The 18065-nt window shown below is 38.0% G+C and overlaps 4 protein-coding genes across 5 annotated transcripts; 2 read left to right on the top strand and 2 right to left on the bottom strand.

Moving 5' to 3' along the window:
* Nucleotides 1-472: 472 nt before the first annotated feature.
* LOC119993521 (probable WRKY transcription factor 72) lies at nt 473-3350 on the bottom strand. Its single transcript, XM_038840689.1, has 6 exons — nt 3190-3350; nt 3036-3115; nt 2744-2833; nt 2064-2624; nt 1857-1970; nt 473-1434 (listed from the first exon to the last, which is right to left on the bottom strand). Exons 2-6 carry the CDS (start codon nt 3078-3080, stop codon nt 586-588), a joined length of 1659 nt encoding a protein of 552 aa, XP_038696617.1. The 5' UTR covers nt 3081-3115; nt 3190-3350; the 3' UTR covers nt 473-585.
* Nucleotides 3351-6911: 3561 nt separating this feature from the next.
* LOC119993826 (plant cysteine oxidase 2-like) lies at nt 6912-9913 on the bottom strand. 2 transcript variants are annotated; one of them, XM_038841105.1, is made up of 5 exons: nt 9761-9913; nt 9216-9509; nt 8200-8318; nt 7955-8111; nt 6912-7498 (listed from the first exon to the last, which is right to left on the bottom strand). In XM_038841105.1, exons 2-5 carry the CDS (start codon nt 9478-9480, stop codon nt 7155-7157), a joined length of 885 nt encoding a protein of 294 aa, XP_038697033.1. In that variant the 5' UTR covers nt 9481-9509; nt 9761-9913; the 3' UTR covers nt 6912-7154. The 2 variants fall into 2 exon arrangements, with proteins under 2 accessions (XP_038697033.1, XP_038697034.1); XM_038841106.1 differs by having other exon boundaries at nt 9738-9865.
* Nucleotides 9914-11125: 1212 nt separating this feature from the next.
* LOC119993524 (V-type proton ATPase subunit d2-like) lies at nt 11126-13954 on the top strand. Its single transcript, XM_038840693.1, has 10 exons — nt 11126-11451; nt 11591-11711; nt 12039-12146; nt 12237-12339; nt 12528-12608; nt 12713-12798; nt 12889-12948; nt 13040-13088; nt 13382-13516; nt 13617-13954. The coding sequence occupies exons 1-10, from the start codon at nt 11271-11273 to the stop codon at nt 13746-13748; spliced, it is 1056 nt and encodes a 351-aa protein (XP_038696621.1). The 5' UTR covers nt 11126-11270; the 3' UTR covers nt 13749-13954.
* A 418-nt stretch (nt 13955-14372) lies between these two features.
* LOC119992425 lies at nt 14373-16838 on the top strand. Its single transcript, XM_038839101.1, has one exon. The coding sequence runs from the start codon at nt 14552-14554 to the stop codon at nt 16592-16594; it is 2043 nt and encodes a 680-aa protein (XP_038695029.1). The 5' UTR covers nt 14373-14551; the 3' UTR covers nt 16595-16838.
* Nucleotides 16839-18065: the final 1227 nt, after the last annotated feature.

Below are 18065 nucleotides of genomic sequence, written 5' to 3'. Positions count from 1 at the left end.
AATCTTCTAGTAATAGTTGAATGTCCGCGAGAAGAATTGAGGTCGAGGAAAGAGTGCGAATTCTCATCCAAGACTAGAAAACGATACCGAAATTTCCATAGTGCCTCAAATGGTCACGCACGCTGTCTGACAACAAATCTGGAAAACAAGAGCCTAAATTGTTGACATGACTTTAAAAATCAATTACTGGAAAGATGGATGACAAATCTCTTCGAACTTAGGGCGCAAAGAATCTCATCAAAGGTCGGGAATTTTATTCTAAGTTAACGCAACTATTTTCAAGTGATTTGCGTTAGGTTTCAGCCCAACTAACTTGTCGGGTAGGTATACATGTGTCTAGTCCGGCTCAAATTTTGGCTTTTTGAGTTGTCCAAATGGCACGTTTGGTGATTTATTCTCGGTTACCAAAAAGAAAAAGTAAACATCTTGTGTAATACATTCGATTGCCGGAACATAATCATCAAGGAACATATAGTCAAAATTCCTTACAGAAAATTATAATTAACAAGTTGTGAATATACGCTTAGATTACATAATTGGCATACCAAAAACACTGTCCAGAATGGTCATATCTATACAACATAATCAACTGTTCTGTTCCTTTTTCTTAGAAGGTGGAATAGAAGTAGTACTGTTCACAATTGAAAATGGCCATGCAGCCTGAACCAAACTTGATCTTGTTTGAGAATTCGGAGACATCGACAACCCATTGAAGTAGCTTGAAGCATACTCTTTCTCACCCTGGCTTGGCAATGTGTTGGAAGAAGCAAGAGTCTGCAACAAGTTCTGCACAATCGCTTCTCTTTGTCCTTGCTGATAACCTTGATTTGCACCAACTAGCGACGAAATGGCCGTCGCTACTACTGATCGAAAACTCGGATCCGATGTGATAGCTTTGGCTAATGTTTCTGTCAAAGCCTGTTGTGAAGCAGCACTACTCAATGATCCCATGTGAGTCTGATTATTATAAGGTAGAGTGTTGTTGAAGGAATGGTATCCATTATTGCCCCAGATTGTAGATAAGCTACTGTTGGATTGATCTCCTGAAGAAAAACTGAGACTTGAAGTGGGAAATCTTGAGCTTGAGTGGAAGATTGAAGAGAACTTGTTAAAATATGTAGAAGAAGAAGAGGATGGAGAGGGGTTTGTGAGGTCTAAAGTGATTGTTGGGAGCAAAGCAGAGGAGGAAGTAGTAGTAGTAGTGTTGGGGTAATATAGATGTTTTGGTCTTGAATTATCATAGATACTGAAGCTTGATGATGATGATCCATGGAGTTGATCACTTGATTGAGAGTTTGAAGAGCCAGATAGTAGCATAGAAGCAGCAGCAGAGGTTGTGGAAGCCATTGCTGTTGCTGTAAATGGCAGAGAGTGGTTGTGTGTTCCTTCATAGGTTGTGATCAAGATTGACATGTCCTCCACACATCTTTGCACCTGAAACCATGTTATAACATAAGTTCCGAACTATCAAAGAGAATCGTTATACTTTATTTATTGTTCTTAAATATCCAACTTGCTAGTTTAGGCTCCGTAGAAAGTTTTCAGACAATCTTTTCATCCTTTGAATAGCGTACAAATACACAAATAGAACCCTATCTAAACCTAAATGCTTAATATCCTTATGCTTAATCGATATGGGATTCCGGGTTAGTACACAAAGATTTAAGGTTATTTCTTCGATCTTTTCTAAATCCATGATTTCTAAATCCGTAGCCTTAGTAGTAGCTTCATGTACGTTACCTACCAAATAAAAGATAGCTCGGAAAACCATCTAATTCTCCGGAAAGGATAAATTTAAACAATCTAATTGTTTCTGCTAGACCGATCACATGTATCTGTAAACAACAAAATCCTACCTGTTTTCTCACGGGACATGCTGGTGCAACTGTGCAACGATAATAAGCTCGTGGGCATGGATTCCCTTTCGAAATCTTCTGACCATATTTCCTCCATTGGCATCCATCTTGCATCTGCATATATCAAAGACAATATACAAACTGGCGCTCAATTGCTATTCAGACTAAATAAACATTGACAGAAACCATATATATATGATCACTAACCGTCGGCGTATCGCATCTGGCTCTGACACAAACTCTGACTCTCTTAACATGACTAGGTTTAGCAACATTCACATCATCATCTCCACTCCCTCCAGACATTGTTCTCTGAATCTTTCTTGGTGGCCATGTCTCTCCTCCTGCTTCGTCTTCCTTATTAGTGATTTCCTCTACACTATTCTTTGAACTTGGATTAGTATTATGATCTGAGACAGCTTCAGTTGATAATTTGGATTCCAACCCAAGAGTGAGACTGGACTTCCAGTCTTGATCATCTTCATCTCTAGTGTTTCTGTCATCTTTTCTAGATTCAATACTGCTTGGAGTACTTTTTCTTCTTCCAAGGCAAAGTGAGACAAGTTGATCAGGTTCTCCGGCATCATCGTCGTCGTTGTCCGGAACAGATTTCTTGGGATGTTGATCTTTTTTGAGGATGTCAAAGAATTGGAGCTGGAGAGAATGGCAATCGGTCTCGATTCGATCCAACATCATCTTCAATCTTGCATTCTTCTCTGTTACATCACCCATTTCAGCTTTTGCAGATTCAAGCTTCACAATATTCCCCTATATTCATATCAACATGAAGAAAATTGAGTTGACTTTAGAAACACGTACAAGATCTGGTGAAAAACTCTATTGGTTTTGTTGTATATATATATATACACACACACACACACACATACCTCTTTGTTATTGTTGCCTGAGTCTGCATGGTTTGGAGAATCTGGCTTCAAGTTGAGTTGGTCATGGGATTCTTCTCTCACCCCAATAACCTTAAAAGATAAGAACAACAACCATGTTAACATATAAATTATACAATTAATCAACCAAGAAAAATCCAGTCATAGATACACACACAACCACCATGAATCTAATAGTACAAGTTTCAAGAAAATCACTCTTTCACACATATATATGTGTATATATATATGTATGTATGTATTTGAATTGGGAGATATAGATCGATATATATACCTTCCTAGCCTCTTGAGCTTCATGGATAACACCCTTCTCTTCCATATCTTCACCACAAGATCCAAGGCTTTGTTTGGTTTCTGATCAGAATATAATTCTGTTAATTTGGCTCTTTCAACTGCTATATATATACTTCCAATTAAGCTACACTTGCCTTTATATATATATACAAAAATGGCATATGCCAGTCCTCATCTCATACACATACAGGTCTTGCAGACACAATAAACACAATGTCAACACCCAAAACACCCAGTCTCATGTATATATTTTATGTTAAAAATAAAAGGAGAAAATTTAGAGAGAGAGAGAGAGAGAGCTAAATTCATGGGGCATGCCAGTGGGTGTGTATATATATATATATATATAACAATATTGTGAATGTGTAGTAGCTGGTATACTAGCTTTGAAGTTTCGTACAAAATGTTTACGTTCCCATGGAGGGGCTTAATTCTATGGTTCCTGCAAGTTGCATTACTATTAGCTAGCCTTGATTGGTTTGTCATTGTTTTCGGGTCAATAATCCCTCGTTAATTTATCATTCATTGACTCTATACATGTATATTAATATAAACTTCTACATTTGTTATATATGTACATACATACATACTCTTGAAGGCTACTTGTCAATGTAGACTTATAATTGGTCATCGTATAGAGAGGACAAGTTGATGGTTTTAGTATTCTTCTTTGCAAGTGTTAGTTAGGTGTTTACGGAATTTTCAATCTGAGTCGTTGATTTAGATCAATGGCTGAAATGAGAGACCTTTTCACTTGTCTCTGTCTCTGTTTTCGGCCGACCAAGGGGTGGTTTAGGTCAAGCATACCCTGAGAAACACTTTGATAATGGTGGTTATCGGTCGCAGCAGCTCAAGTGGTTGGATTAGTATCGTTCTTCCTCATGGTGGTTTATACCTTTCAAACTTTATTCTCATCGAAATACAAAACGTCGATGGTCAAGGGTTATGTGGTTTTGATCATGGTGGTATGGATTTCAATTTGGTGGGTCAATTGTCAAAAACCATGACCGGCTGGAATAAGAGAGAGATGGGAAGGAGAGAAAACAATGTCGTATTTGTGATCCATAAATATTCTCCTATACGGACGTTCGTATCGGAGAAGGGCTCTATCTATATATGTTGATATGTACTTAATTTCCCTTTTAACATCATAAATCCCGTAAATTAAAATCAGTGCCTCAATCTTACCAAAGAACAACTTTGAAATCCTATTAGTATACCATCGCATTCAAAGTTTCAAACCCTAGAATAGTTTTTTGGTGACTGGTAATACACACCATTGACTTTTATACCCAAGCTAATATACGACACACACACACACATATAATACGGACATTAATCAATTATTTATTTCTCAGTTTACATGTTAAATTAATGAATTGGGATTGGAGTTGCAGGACCTATACATATACATATACATACATGACATCATATCCATTGGATATATGAAGTTGATTAATCTAGATAAAAAATTAAAAATAAATAAATAAATAAACAAATATGTTGAAGTTATGAGAGCTAGAGATCTCTGACTGTTGGAATATTAAAAGTGACCATGGCGTCAATACGATTCTTAGACTAAGAGGGTGAGTAGTAATAATAATATAATAGACTAACTTATCAATCTTATAGACCAAGTCTTTAAAAATCCAGCATGACCTCTGTGTGATCTCATTATAAAAAGTCAGATTAATCAGTCACTCACTCTACCCCCCCTAAACTAATTAAATTATATATTTATACATGTCTACCTCTTTCCACGACCTCCAATGGCTGCCACAACCAATCATATATACATTCAAAAAATAACATGCAAATTGCAAGTTGGCAGAACTTGAATGCAGGCACATATATATATATATATATATATACTTACAGAAATCAAATGAAACCCTAATGATTATTAGAAATCGAATGATCCTAAGAGTACCGCATAAATATAACTCAAAAACAACTCAAATAGGTGCACCGCATATTCCTAAGCGATCTTTTAGGATCGAGTCAAGTCTTCGCTCTCATATCATGGTATAAATAGGATACTCGTGAGAGTATCGCATAAATCCAACACAAATAACTCTTCGATCTTTACATTTTGATCGAGAGGGATTAGATCTTTACTTATATTGGTGACGTACACTTGATCTATGTGGGATACAAATCTTAACAACAAAACTTAAATTCATTAAACTGAAATATAAAATGAGACACGCTAAATTTGAATCGTAGGCTTTTCGAGAGAGATTCGAGTTGATTGGAGATAAATTTTTTTCAACTGGAAAATTATTATTTTAGAGAATATTTAAAGAGAGTAATTATTTTCAAGTACTCCGAAATTTACACCATAAGAAAATTAATTAAAAAGTGAAATTATAGTTAAAGAGTACTCCACGGTCAATTTCTTTTATGATACAAAATGTATTGAATGAAGTCAATGGTAAAAACCTTGCTTGATTGATTAATTTGCAGCCGTAACCTTCGAGAGTCGACAAGTCATTTCATATGCAAAGACATTGACCACTAACCCCCCTCCAAGGCTTGTGCTTAAGTTGACCCTATTAACCAGCAACTAGCTAAACAAATACACACACATACATATTGATATATACAGATAAACGTAAGTGTGGGCCCCACACATGAGGTTTTGTGTAGACCAGACAAATTTTTTATGCCTTTGTTTCCAAGCTATCAGTGTGAGACTTTATGCCCAAGTTGAGATTACTTTCGTCGAAATAGGTCAATGATTTAGATTATCAATACATACAAAATTACAAATATCTTAGATTCTTGAGTTCCATATCTTTATGGATTGGCTCACCAATTGACAAGTACATAGAAAAAAAGTACACATAATATATATACACACACACTATTATACTTATTTATCAAAAAAAATTATTGTCATCATGTACCACATTTAGCCAAGTTAGAGGGTGTGAGCCCGACTATCTCAGAGCAACACCCTTGGATCACGTGCTAAGTTTTGATTCAATTTATACTGTCATCAGGTGAGAAAACTTTTGTGTACACGAGTCTGACAACTCAAATTTAGACTCATATCTCCGTTATTAAAAGAAGTTACTGTATTAAAGTAACTATTAACTAGTCATATATCTACTCCCTAATTTAGACAACGAATTATGTGTAATAAATTTGTATTGACTATGTGTATTCAAATACAATTGAATTGGTATTAGATTCACAATAAGATTGCTTATGCATGCATGACACAAATAAATAGAATTGAGAGACTTCCGACAACCAAGTGGTTGGCCAGATGATTTTTTGTCTTTTATAATTTTTTTTTCATGTTCACTTATATATGTTTTAACATGAAATGCTGCAAGGCCAGAGTTACTATTTTTTTGGTAGATAAGTGGGAGTGAAGGCCCGCATTCCATTCTGATAGTCCACCAAATCTAAACTCAAGTCGGATTTGATACGTGTAAATATGGTCAACATGTTAATTGGGTCAATACTCAACACAACCACTTAAAAAATAAATGCATCAATTTAAAATCGAATTCCCGATCTCGGATGAAATTATTTACGCTTTTAAGTCTAGCCACTATTGCCAAATATTTCACATAATCAGCTCACCTTCTCTACCATAATATACTACCAAGTCCACATCAAGAATTCTTGTCGTAAAGCACCCAACAAGTGTTGGAACGCATGTCCCAAACAACAAACTTGGAATTAAACGTTGGATGTTGTTCCAAATGCCAACTCAGGACAAGCTAATCCTTCAAAACATCAACAATTTCGGGTCTTGAACAATGACAACTTGATATTAGTTGTCTAAAATTATCAAGAAAAAGAGAATCAAAAGGGAAGACAATAGTGTAGATGAGGGTCCTGACAAAAAAAAACAAGCACTTAATTTCTCATTGATTCCTAGAACACTTTGGCTCTGTTTCCTCCTATGTACAGACACTATATTAAAGAAAAATGCACCAAATGCCTGTGTTCCCACAGAAGAAATAACGGATGAACATAAAAACATGAAACCAAAAAAAAAGCTTCCACTGTGTCGTGCGCCGCTAAGATCATGATATGGACGGAGAGCATGGTATGGTGAGGATGGCGGAGATGGTCGAGCTCATTTGTCCACAATCTGTGGTCCTCTGTACAGTGCTGCAACTAAAGCTAAATCCTCGGGTTCCTCCCTCTCTTGAAGCCACGCATAACCTTCCTCCTCCCCTTCGGGTACTGAGACTGCTTTAACTGAGAACTTGGGGTAAGGGAAGTCGTAGTAGTAGGTGCAGTGTCGTCCATCAGGATCGGAGTATGGAGGGCCAAGAACATCGAGCACTGCACACTGTGTCACTGCCGTGAAACAATGAAGGTTGCCCCCATCAGAAGGATAAAGGATCGAGGTGTCGCAAGGAGCAATGAAGTCAGAGTCGACCTTCAGCTTAGCCAGACGGATGTCGGGATTCTTTCCTGCATTGGGAAATAGATTATGGAAGTGGTTATTTCTTTTCGAATTAAATGATCCAAAAGCAAAAGAAATGTCTTTGCTAGAAGAAGATACACAGCCAGACGGTACGAATGATCGATCGTCTAATCACTTTTGCTCTAAAAAAATCTCTAAACAACAAAAAGAGATGGAGGTTTTTCCAAGGTCTACAGTAACACAGAATACTCACAATGTTGAGGGAGATTTCACAAAAATGCCAAACAAAGCACCACATCCCAAAGGAAAATTACCAATTACCAAGGTTGCATCTTTTACCCGGTGCTGTTCAATCTAACATCATGCTAAATGATTCAAGGCAAATTTAACAGTTCGACAAATAAATAGTAACATCCCTCTCCTACAAGTCTTCTAGTTCAATAAACAACTTTATTTCCACAACATGTAACGCACTACAACAAATGCAAGCAAGGCATATATACCTTCAGAATTCATCACATCTGATACACAAGGGGCATCAGCCACCCAATCAAACGACTTGATGTGCAGTGTCCCAAACAGAAGCTTACTGAAAACCGTCATTCCGGGGTGATTATGGAGAGGCAGGACGCCTGATGGCGGCAAGCAGAAGATTCCAATCTGTAAGAATTGAAATATTAGAGCAACATAGCATATGAATTTGGCGTAATTCTTTATAAAAGATTTTCCTTGAATGACAGTTGCATACCGAAAATTGGTCACATTTATAGAGGTGCAAGTAAGTAATTTCTGGGGTTCGCTGGCCAATGGTTGGACGAAAATATGGCATATTGGGAGTAAGGCCAACATCTCCGGGCTTAAATTCATCTGCACATGAAAAGGAGACTTGTAACTTATAAGGGCCACAAAAGGGAAAAAAAAGGAAATTAGAAAAAAGGGGTAGGTAGCTCACGTCAGTATTCTAGAAGCAACAGCTGACATATTACATATGCTCAGAAATTCAGGGATTCTATGCCCATCTGTCAAATACTTGTAAATTTAGGAAAATGTCCTAAATTGATTACTTCTTTATATGGTTATATACCCCAAATCTATGATTATACTTTAAGGGGGAAGGGGATATTTTCATCTAAATCGGCACCGGAAAGATTTCCATGAAAACATTCAAATAAAAAGCGCAGACAAAAAATGGCAAAACAATATAATGCCGCTACATCATTCTAATACAACTGCTCAATGCAGAATCAAATTGTAATAAATCTTCAATCAACTTTCTAAAACACCCCAATATCATCTTGATATGTAGGAGAAATTCCAATCACCTTGCTTTAGTATATGAAACATCATGCAGAAAATGATGCATTTTCATATGGACGTATCGATTAGACGACAAATCTTGCAAACCATAGGAATCTTGCTAATGAAATTAAAGCGCCCCTTCTTCATTTGTTTATGAAATCCAACAGCACAGCCTTAGAAGTTAGACCCCTTCAATGGAATCCAGTATTCAATTTAAAAAACATATCATATAAACATATCAAAAAATTTTAATGAGACAAACATTAGGGCTGATGCAAGTTGGCCTTTATAATTCCAACAAAAATGTGATCACAAACCCCATAAGAGAGCCCTTCAATGCAGTTCAATCATCAAACTTGTCCATAAAGACAACAAGCCGAAAAATTCAACAATAAACGCAAATCAACACCAAAATTGGGTAAACTTTCATTAATTATATACATATATATATATCAAGTAACATACCCAAAACCGCCTGTAGCTTTTTGATATGCTCTGGAGAAGGAACATTGCCAGGTCCACCAGAGGAGAACACCCCCTTGCACGTCTCAAACAGCCTTTGAACAGGCGTCATGGACATCTTGCGGTTGCGTCGCCGACTCTTCCTTGGGCTGCTATTCGCAGAAATGGTGGCATTAGCATTAGGGAAAGAATTCGAATTGTTGTTATTATCCTTAGTCAATTGACAATGCTCCTTGTTCCTCTTATTACTTTTCATCTCAAGCCCCATTCAGCCTCTGAATTCCACAAACCAATATCCTAAAACACTCCAGAAACAAATTGTCAGAACAAACGACAAAACCAGACTCAACGGAAGATGGGTAATGCATAAAAATCTCAAATAAGAGATGGGTATTGAAGAAGATACAAAAATATCAACTGGGTATAAAATTAAGAGCTCGAAGAAAATATAAATACAGAAAACAGAGCATACAATACAAGATAGGATAGAAAAAGGACAGTTACTAATAAAGATTATGTTAGTACCTTAAATTCTCCTCTTTAGGAATCTTAAATTCTCCTCTTTAGGAATTGGGGTTGTTTGTACAGAAAGAGGAGGGGTAAAAGGAATGCAGAGAAGTGAAAACAAGTTGCTTCTCTTTAATAGTTCTGTCGATGAAGGCGATGGTGGTTGGGGGTATAAAAGGGTGATATGGGTTGATGAAATGGAAGGTTTCTTCTTCAGGCTCAAAACCAGGGGCCATGCTTTTGTATTTTCTATGGGCTGTTCCAACTTCCAACAGCGAATTTTTATCCAACTCCTCATTTTTTTTCCTCTTCCTATTTTTGTCCCCCCCCTTTGAAAATTCCAAGTGGCTTACGTCATGCATCCAACGGTTGATCTTCAACTGCTGCAACGTGGCAGCATCTTACATCACGTTGAGTAAGCAATCTCCTTTGTGGATAAACACAATAATATACCAAGCATCTTAAGGACAAAATAAAAACAATAATATCCCAAGTGATGGGATGAGCATATGGTTGATAACAAATATACCAAACTACTACTATGAACGCTTTTTTTTTTCCTTCTTTTTTTTTTTCACAAGTGAGTCGTTGGTTGAACGGCAATCATCTTACATATAAGGGATCATCAACACATTAAATCGTGGGTTCGAATCCTACCCTTTCTCAAACCCCTGTTTCAAAAAAAAAAAACGTACTTGTTTTATAAATATTAATTAATTATAGATAGTTTTTATGAAGTTTTCAAAAGCCATATTGTTGGAAGTGGTCATGGGGTGGGTGGGTGGGTGTATACACATACACAATTTGTATGATCTTGCCTTGACATGATTCATGAATCCCATACTTTGTGGACCTAATGCTTGGGATAAAATTAATAATAATAATATACTATTTATAATTCCATAGTCTCATGGGAGCTGACACTAAATGACTAATTAAAGATAGTTTGTAATTCCATCGTGGTAGTACTAATGAAAGATATTTATATTTGCACATAATTAAAAACTACATATAATTTTTCGTCCATCAACTATAGTATACATGTGATTTTATTTTAATCTCTAATTTTTTTTCTCAATTTCGTATTTCAACTATGAAAAAAATATCATTTTGTCCATCAAAAAGTTATGGGGATAGGTCGCATCCGACTTGACAGAAAGAAAATAATAATTAAATGGGTAGTAGATAGATGCCCTGTAGTCCATTAGCATGGGCTAGGCCTAGGCAACGCTATTCGCTGGGCTTTTGCGCTTGTTGTTGGTTGGACTTTGAACAACGTTTGGGCCCTAATTTCAAATCTAAATGATCAGCCCAATCCAGCTAGAGCCCATTATTTGGCATGTCTGGTTCATATAAATTTGCCACCTCAAAATTTTTATTATTTATTATTTCTCAAAAAGAAAATAAAGAAAACAGAAACTGAGATCCAATCAACCGCTTTCAACAGTAAGTCCCTTCCCTTCTACTGTTCTCTCAAAGAGGAAGCGCTCTCTGGTTCTTCTTGATCTGCCCGAAATACATCTTGAATTGCCTGATAAATTGAGCAAAAACATGTACGGATTCGAAGCGCTCACCTTCAACATCGACGCAGGCTACCTGGAGGCGATCGTGAGAGGCTACAGATCGGGACTTCTCACCGCCGCTGATTACAACAACTTGTGCCAGTGCGAAACCCTCGATGATATCAAGATGCATCTTTCCGCCACTGAGTATGGGCCCTATCTCCAGAATGGTGCGGTTTTCCTTCTTGTTATATAGGGCTAATCCGTCATTCTTCTTTATTTTCTGATTCTTTGTGTGATCGTAGAAAATTTGGCTTTTTGTTGAGAACTTCGTAACAACTCTTGCTGATATGCAAAACTTGTGTGCAGAACCTTCCCCACTGCATACCACTACTATCGTGGAGAAATGCACGCTTAAACTGGTTGATGAGTATAAACACATGTTGTGCCAAGCGACAGAGCCATTGTCAACCTTCTTGGAGTACATTACGTACGTGAGTTTGTTGCCTTAGTTTTTTAGAATTCGTTTTTATCAGACTTTGTTTCTAGAAAATATCTCAAGCTCTTGGATAATATGAGAAACATTAGGCTTCCTGAGAAGGAGAATCCAATCTAAGTTTGTTCATAAAAGATTTTCATCAGCTTTGATGGTTATCGAAATGCTTTAAATGTATTATTTGATGTGAAAAAGTATAGAATGATACGTTGATACCCTTAAACCGAATCCAGTTTAAACTCAAGTGGATTCCATCATATGTTTTTCCTTCTGTGAAATTGGATGGGAGAAAGGACTAACATTTCTACCATATTTGTCCAGATACGGTCACATGATAGACAATGTTGTGTTGATTGTTACTGGAACCTTGCACGAGAGAGATGTCCAAGAACTATTGGAGAAGTGCCATCCTTTGGGAATGTTTGACAGGTTCCATTACCTTCACGTATCTCTCCTTATTCTTTATCTTTAAAAAACTTGAAAATTTGTAAAACCTCTCACACATTTCTCTTTTCCCAGCATTGCCACACTGGCAGTTGCTCAGAATATGCGGGAGCTTTATAGGTTGGTGCTTGTTGACACTCCACTGGCTCCATACTTCTCTGAGTGTATCACATCAGAGGTACATACTGTTGACAATTGAAGTCTAACTTCTGATTCCTTTTTTTTTCCTTGGCTTTTGAGTCAAAATTTTTTTATTGAGGTGCCAAGAAGGTGCAAACATAAATACAAGGAAGCTAAATTATGAGGAAACCTTTGACTCTGGGTTCTGTTCAGCTTTTGTTCGTTTACATATTTTTGTCTCTCTAGGACTTGGATGACATGAATATCGAAATTATGAGGAATACTCTTTACAAGGCATACCTCGAGGATTTTTACAGGTTTTGTCAGGTGAGGGTTGATAGCTAAATTCAGGAATTTTGTTCACATCTTTATATGCAACATCCTGTTATGAAATACTTTTCTTACTAAGTTGGGTATGATTTCTTGTTCAAAGACTCGGAGGTGCCACTGCGGAGATCATGTGTGACCTCCTGGCCTTTGAAGCTGACCGAAGGGCTGTCAACATCACTATAAATAGGTAATGCTGATGTATCCTTTTTATATTGCGCATTGTTGTAATGATTTTTTTATCTCTTTTTATGTAATTTACATTGTTCACTCAATGCAGTATTGGCACTGAGTTGACCAGGGATGATCGCAGGAAATTATTCTCAAGTTTTGGTTTACTGTAAGCCTTTGCAAAACCTCAATTTTGTGTTTTGGTACTATCTTCTGCTTTGGATTTGTGTATCATAGAATTGAATGCTTGCGTTAAACAGGTATCCCTATGGCCATGAGGAGCTTGCTGTCTGTGAGGATATAGATCAGGTGTGTCAATCAGTTTTATACTTCTAATTATCACTTTGGTAGATTCTTCCACTTTTCCAGTCAGGCTAGAGGGCTTTTCATTTGCATGGAAAACTTCATATTTGGTTTCTGCTGAATACAATGATTAGATTAGCTGCTGCCTGCTGTAGGTAATTAAATTTTCTGAGAGTGGATGAATCACATTTTAATTGATTTCTCTAGAGATATTTTTTCATGAGCACAAAATTTACTTATGGTTTGGGAATATGACATAGTAGTGCCTTGCAAGTATTCTGACTGGATTATTGTTGTAGGTTCGTGCAGTGATGGAGAAATACCCTCCTTACCAGTCTATTTTTGCCAAGTTATCTTATGGAGAGAGCCTGATGCTTGACAAGGCATTTTACGAAGAGGAAGTGAAAAGGCTTTGCTTAGCTTTTGAGCAACAGGTCTATATTTCCTTTCATATAGCAATAACATACCTGATAGCATCTGCTTCCGTGAATTTTTAATCTAATAATAATTGACAATGTTCTCTACCTTTCCCAGTTCCATTATGCCGTTTTCTTTGCATACATGAGGTTGGGGGAGCAGGAGATCAGAAACCTGATGTGGATATCTGAATGTGTGGCTCAGAACCAAAAATCCAGAGTTCACGACAGTGTTGTCTTCATATTTTAGCTTCTCTACAATTCATTGGGAATAATATTACTTTCTGCATAATCTGCTGTAAATTTCCCTCCTGGTCAGTCCTTCAGTTGCTGAGGTTTGCTAGCTTCGCTGCTTGTGAGAAATCTGTATGTTGAGAAATAAGTTTCTTTAGAAATCTTTATGTAGTAATTCAAAAGAGAAGTCTTTTGTATTGAGAGTGATCGTGTTGGTTCTGATTTCTCTATTTTTTTAAGAATATCGAGTCAGATTCTTTTCCCACCGGTATTGAATAAACCATGTTAAGTTAAATCTTGTTCAAGTAAAATTTGATTATAAACACGCATGAAATAATCATTGATTATAAACATTTTTACAGAGTTAACATTCAACCTACCAAATTGATTGAGGGTGAGATCATGTGGGAACATGTAGACTTCATAAATTCACTTTTCGTGTGTTTGGAATGATAGGGAAGTCAATGACTGTGTGTCCAATTCATTGGGGGTGAATAGTTGTGCGTCCAACTCAACATAACTGTTATAATAATTGGGATAGTGGGATAATTGTTAAGATAATTGTGATACTAACTGTTTCAATGGTGGCAGTTGTGCCTTCAACTGTATTGTTGGGATAACTGGATCCTAAACTCGGGTGAAGAGTTGTGCATTCAGCTGTATACAAACTGCTAAGATAGTAAAAGATGACCGGCTGTCCTCGACTGTCCCTCCCCTCAATTGTCATTTCCTCGATTTGCAAATACATAAGGTCCAAGAAACCCCAAATTAGACAAGAAATCAGTCCCTTCGGTACTGCACTTTCAATAAACCCCAAAAATGTCGTCCTCCATCACCATCGCCATCCTCCTCTTCCTCCTCCTCCTCCTCACCACCGCCACGATAACCACCAGTTCCGCTCCAATTTTAGGTCTCGACTCCTACCTAACCCAACAATCTCGGAACGACCCACGAGCCACTAACGACTCTTTCCTCTCCCTTCCATCTTCACTCAAGAAATCTCTCTTATCGACCTTTCTTCCTCCCAACACCATCCCTTCTCTCACCTCCTCTCTCCTCTCGCTCTCTCTCCCTCTTTCCCTACACGTCCGCCTCCTTGGCTCCTCCTTCCCTCCCGATTCCTCCTCCCTCCTTTCCTCTTTCCTCTCCGCCGCCCATGTTTCCGATCACTTCTACCTCATCTATCCCAATCCCGACGGCCCCCGTGACCACCGCCTCGCCGTCAAACACTCACTTCACCTTGATGTCTCGCACTCCCCTACTCTTGCATCACGCCTCTCTGACGCAATCAAGTCTGCCATTTCTACTGCTACTTCCTCACTCCGCTCGCCGATCATCTCTATTTCTTACTCCGTTGTGGACGACATCATCAAGCAAGACTTCGAAAAGGAGAAGCCTGTGGAAGGGGTTTTTGTGTATTTGATCTCATTAGGTCCTCAGTCCCATGGTTATGCCTACAACTACGGTCATGGAGATTCGTCTCCCGGGTATACAAAGTGTTACGGAACTGTTTGGACTGGGAAAGAGAGGTATATCTGGATTGATCTCAATGCAGGTCCGGTGGATTACGGGCCGGGTTTGTCCGGAGATGGGTTACTTCCCAGGGGGGAGTTTCATCCTTTGGCAGCTTTGCACGGACGACCTAAGTCGCAGAAGGCACTCTTGGCGGATCTGGCGTCTTTGGTTTGGAGTGCTTATCAGGTACATCTTGTGCCCTCTTTGAGGATTCCTGTGCCTTTTGAGAGTTCTTTGATTGTTCAATTTATACATGTTCACGGCAAGGATAGTCAGGATTCAAGTGGTCTGGATTGGGAATTGATCAAAAGGACGTTCTTGGATGATGTTCGTGATGGGGGATTGTTGTTGGGAGAGCAGTCACTGGATTTCAAGAATTATAAGATCAATTTAGCTCAGTGTTCTATATGTTCCTTTGCCATTTCTAGGTCCACTAATTCATTCACTTCTAGGTTCTTGTTTGATAATTACACTTTGATTGTGAATGAGTATTTGGACTCGAAACGTTTGCATCAGATATTGTCTGATTCAGCTGAGGAATTTAGGAGGTCGGGAGATATCCCTGAGGATGATGTTGCAAGGGTGCTTCCTGTTTATGTGTTTGATTTGGATAACAATAAGCTGTTGATGCTCGATCGGTATCACCAGTCTGTCGCATTTAGGGATATGGTTATTGCGGTGAGGACAAAGAATACACAGACTGTAAGTGATTATAGCTGTAATGGGCGTCATGTGTTTACACGTACCAGGGAGCTTGAGAGACCAATTGTTGGCTCAATTCTGCAGAGTATGTGGGGGGTGGCTCCAACGCATATGTTATGGAGCCCAAGACACAACAGTACTCTGGTGGATTATACATGGAGTGTTGGGCAGACACCATTTGGGCCATTCTCAGAGCTTTCTTCATTGTCTTTCGCACAGAAGGATGCAGCTCAGAGAAACATTCTTTTGACTTCGTTGAATTACAGTATAACGAGTGCCATTGATGTGCTTGAATCTATAGCTGCACACGGCGGGGACAGGAAGCTCCTTGTACATAACCGGCATGCGGAGTTTGTACAGAGGTGGAACTTGTTCAAGTATAAGTTGGACAAAGCGGTTACTGCAATGTCGCATTTGGACTTTGAGATGGCTTTGTATTACTTGAGGTCCTCAGATCATGATTTGTATGCCATTCACTCTCTTGTTTACCAAGCGACACAAGAATTGGAGGCATCACTGCAGTGTTTCAAGGATCCACCATTTCCATGGGCATCAGTATCAATGTCTGGAGTAGGTTTATTTGGCCTCATGTATGTTTATGGGAAGCGAGACAGACTTTTGAGGAACAAAAGGAAGCAGTTTTGAAGCATTCATATATTTGTATCATTTCAACACAATACAAACACATGGATTTCCATGAGAGAGGTTAGTCTCAAGGTCAGAGAATTAGTATCATAACATTTACTGCATTCCATTAGACAATTTAGCCTTTCTCACTTTTTAAAGATTTAGTCTTTTTTATGTTCTAATTCATGATAGACTGATGAATGCTACAAGTTAACAGTTCTGTTGATTTTCACTCTATTGTGTGGCTGTGTGCCTTTCACTACTCTAGTACTCTTCTCCTCCTTGTGGTTAAATATTGTTGGTTTGTTTCACACAAGAGAAAAGGCACTTGAGAGCATTTGCTTCGATCTGTAGCCATTGAAGAGAGATTTTTTGCCGAGATGGGCTTTCTAGAGCCCAAAAGCTAAATAAGAGAACTTGAATGGAAATTGCTCCAGGTCCATTGGATCGAAGTGGCTCATTTACCCACTTCACGAGCTAAAAAGTAAAAACTTCACTGAGCGACGGGCTTTCATGGCTTCCCAGCTTTCAAAGCCTTTAGGCCCATAGTTTTGCTTTGAAAACACAGTAGCTCAATGCTGCTTGGCCTAAATAGCAAAATAGTAAAAATTAAAGCTAAGCATTTTAAATTAGGGCTGTTATGATAGTGGTAAATTATCCATTGATATATTGTTATCGATACATTGGTTAGCGAAAATCATATAATAGTGATATACCGTTACCAATACTTTGGTATGGTAATAAGCAAAGTTCAACATCGGTAAATTCCCCTATTACCGACATATATTAAATATATATTAATATTATTTTTAGTTTTAGTTTTGTTTAATTTATGACCATTAAATTCATCCACTATAATCTACACCATTGATTAATTTTTAGGGTTATCCTCATTCTCACTCTCTCACTCTTTACCACTCTGGTCTCTACAACTCTCATATGAGGCGCATCTCACCTCCAATTCCAAATAACCCTTAGGCTAACGTCTGCGAGTTCCTCCCTATTGCTCCCTCACATCGACAAGTCCGTCATCTCTCATACTATGAAGTCTCATCCTCTCTCTACGGCGTCTGGATTGTGCACACTACCTTAGGTGGTGTGTCAGTCGATATGCACAGCGCCACTCCGCCTCATTCGATCTAGGTCTGTTCGACGTGTTCTCGTCTTCCCCTAGACTTCCTTTTGAGGTGTTCGTTGAGGGGTTTTGATCTTTAATTGCTTTATGTAGAGTCTGCAATTGCCGATTGAAGAATTTCTCTACAAGTGCCTGACTCTTGGATCTATTACTAGATTTTTACTGGCTTTTCTTATCATTGTAAGAGATGCACTGAAGTCATAAACTTTAAAACTTATATAAGTTTTTATTTGTGCATTATTTTTTAAATTTGTTTTCATTGTTTTCTGGAGAAATAGTCGAGTCCCCTCTGTGGACATGAATCAATGGATTCATTATGATATGCTCAACTCTTGATGATTTTGGGGCATTTTT

This window comes from Tripterygium wilfordii, chromosome 23, assembly GCF_013401445.1.
Source record: "Tripterygium wilfordii isolate XIE 37 chromosome 23, ASM1340144v1, whole genome shotgun sequence".
NCBI lineage: Eukaryota > Viridiplantae > Streptophyta > Magnoliopsida > Celastrales > Celastraceae > Tripterygium > Tripterygium wilfordii.
This window is presented reverse-complemented; position numbering and strand designations above follow the sequence as displayed.

Excerpts from the sequence above, each read along its gene's own strand:
- LOC119993826 (XM_038841105.1), bottom strand. The coding sequence starts at position 9,480 with ATGGGGCTTGAGATGAAAAGTAATAAGAGGAACAAGGAGCATTGTCAA. Across the intron at positions 8,319-9,215 it reads AAAGCTACAGGCGGTTTTGG|ATGAATTTAAGCCCGGAGAT; the intron begins GTATGTTACTTG and ends TTTCATGTGCAG. Across the intron at positions 7,499-7,954 it reads AGATGTGATGAATTCTGAAG|GAAAGAATCCCGACATCCGT; the intron begins GTATATATGCCT and ends TTCCCAATGCAG.
- LOC119993521 (XM_038840689.1), bottom strand. The coding sequence starts at position 3,080 with ATGGAAGAGAAGGGTGTTATCCATGAAGCTCAAGAGGCTAGGAAG. Across the intron at positions 2,625-2,743 it reads CAGGCAACAATAACAAAGAG|GGGAATATTGTGAAGCTTGA; the intron begins GTATGTGTGTGT and ends ATATGAATATAG. Across the intron at positions 1,435-1,856 it reads CATGTCCCGTGAGAAAACAG|GTGCAAAGATGTGTGGAGGA; the intron begins GTAGGATTTTGT and ends ACATGGTTTCAG.
- LOC119992425 (XM_038839101.1), top strand. The coding sequence starts at position 14,552 with ATGTCGTCCTCCATCACCATCGCCATCCTCCTCTTCCTCCTCCTCCTC.
- LOC119993524 (XM_038840693.1), top strand. The coding sequence starts at position 11,271 with ATGTACGGATTCGAAGCGCTCACCTTCAACATCGACGCAGGCTACCTG. Across the intron at positions 11,452-11,590 it reads TGGGCCCTATCTCCAGAATG|AACCTTCCCCACTGCATACC; the intron begins GTGCGGTTTTCC and ends ACTTGTGTGCAG. Across the intron at positions 13,089-13,381 it reads TCTGTGAGGATATAGATCAG|GTTCGTGCAGTGATGGAGAA; the intron begins GTGTGTCAATCA and ends TTATTGTTGTAG.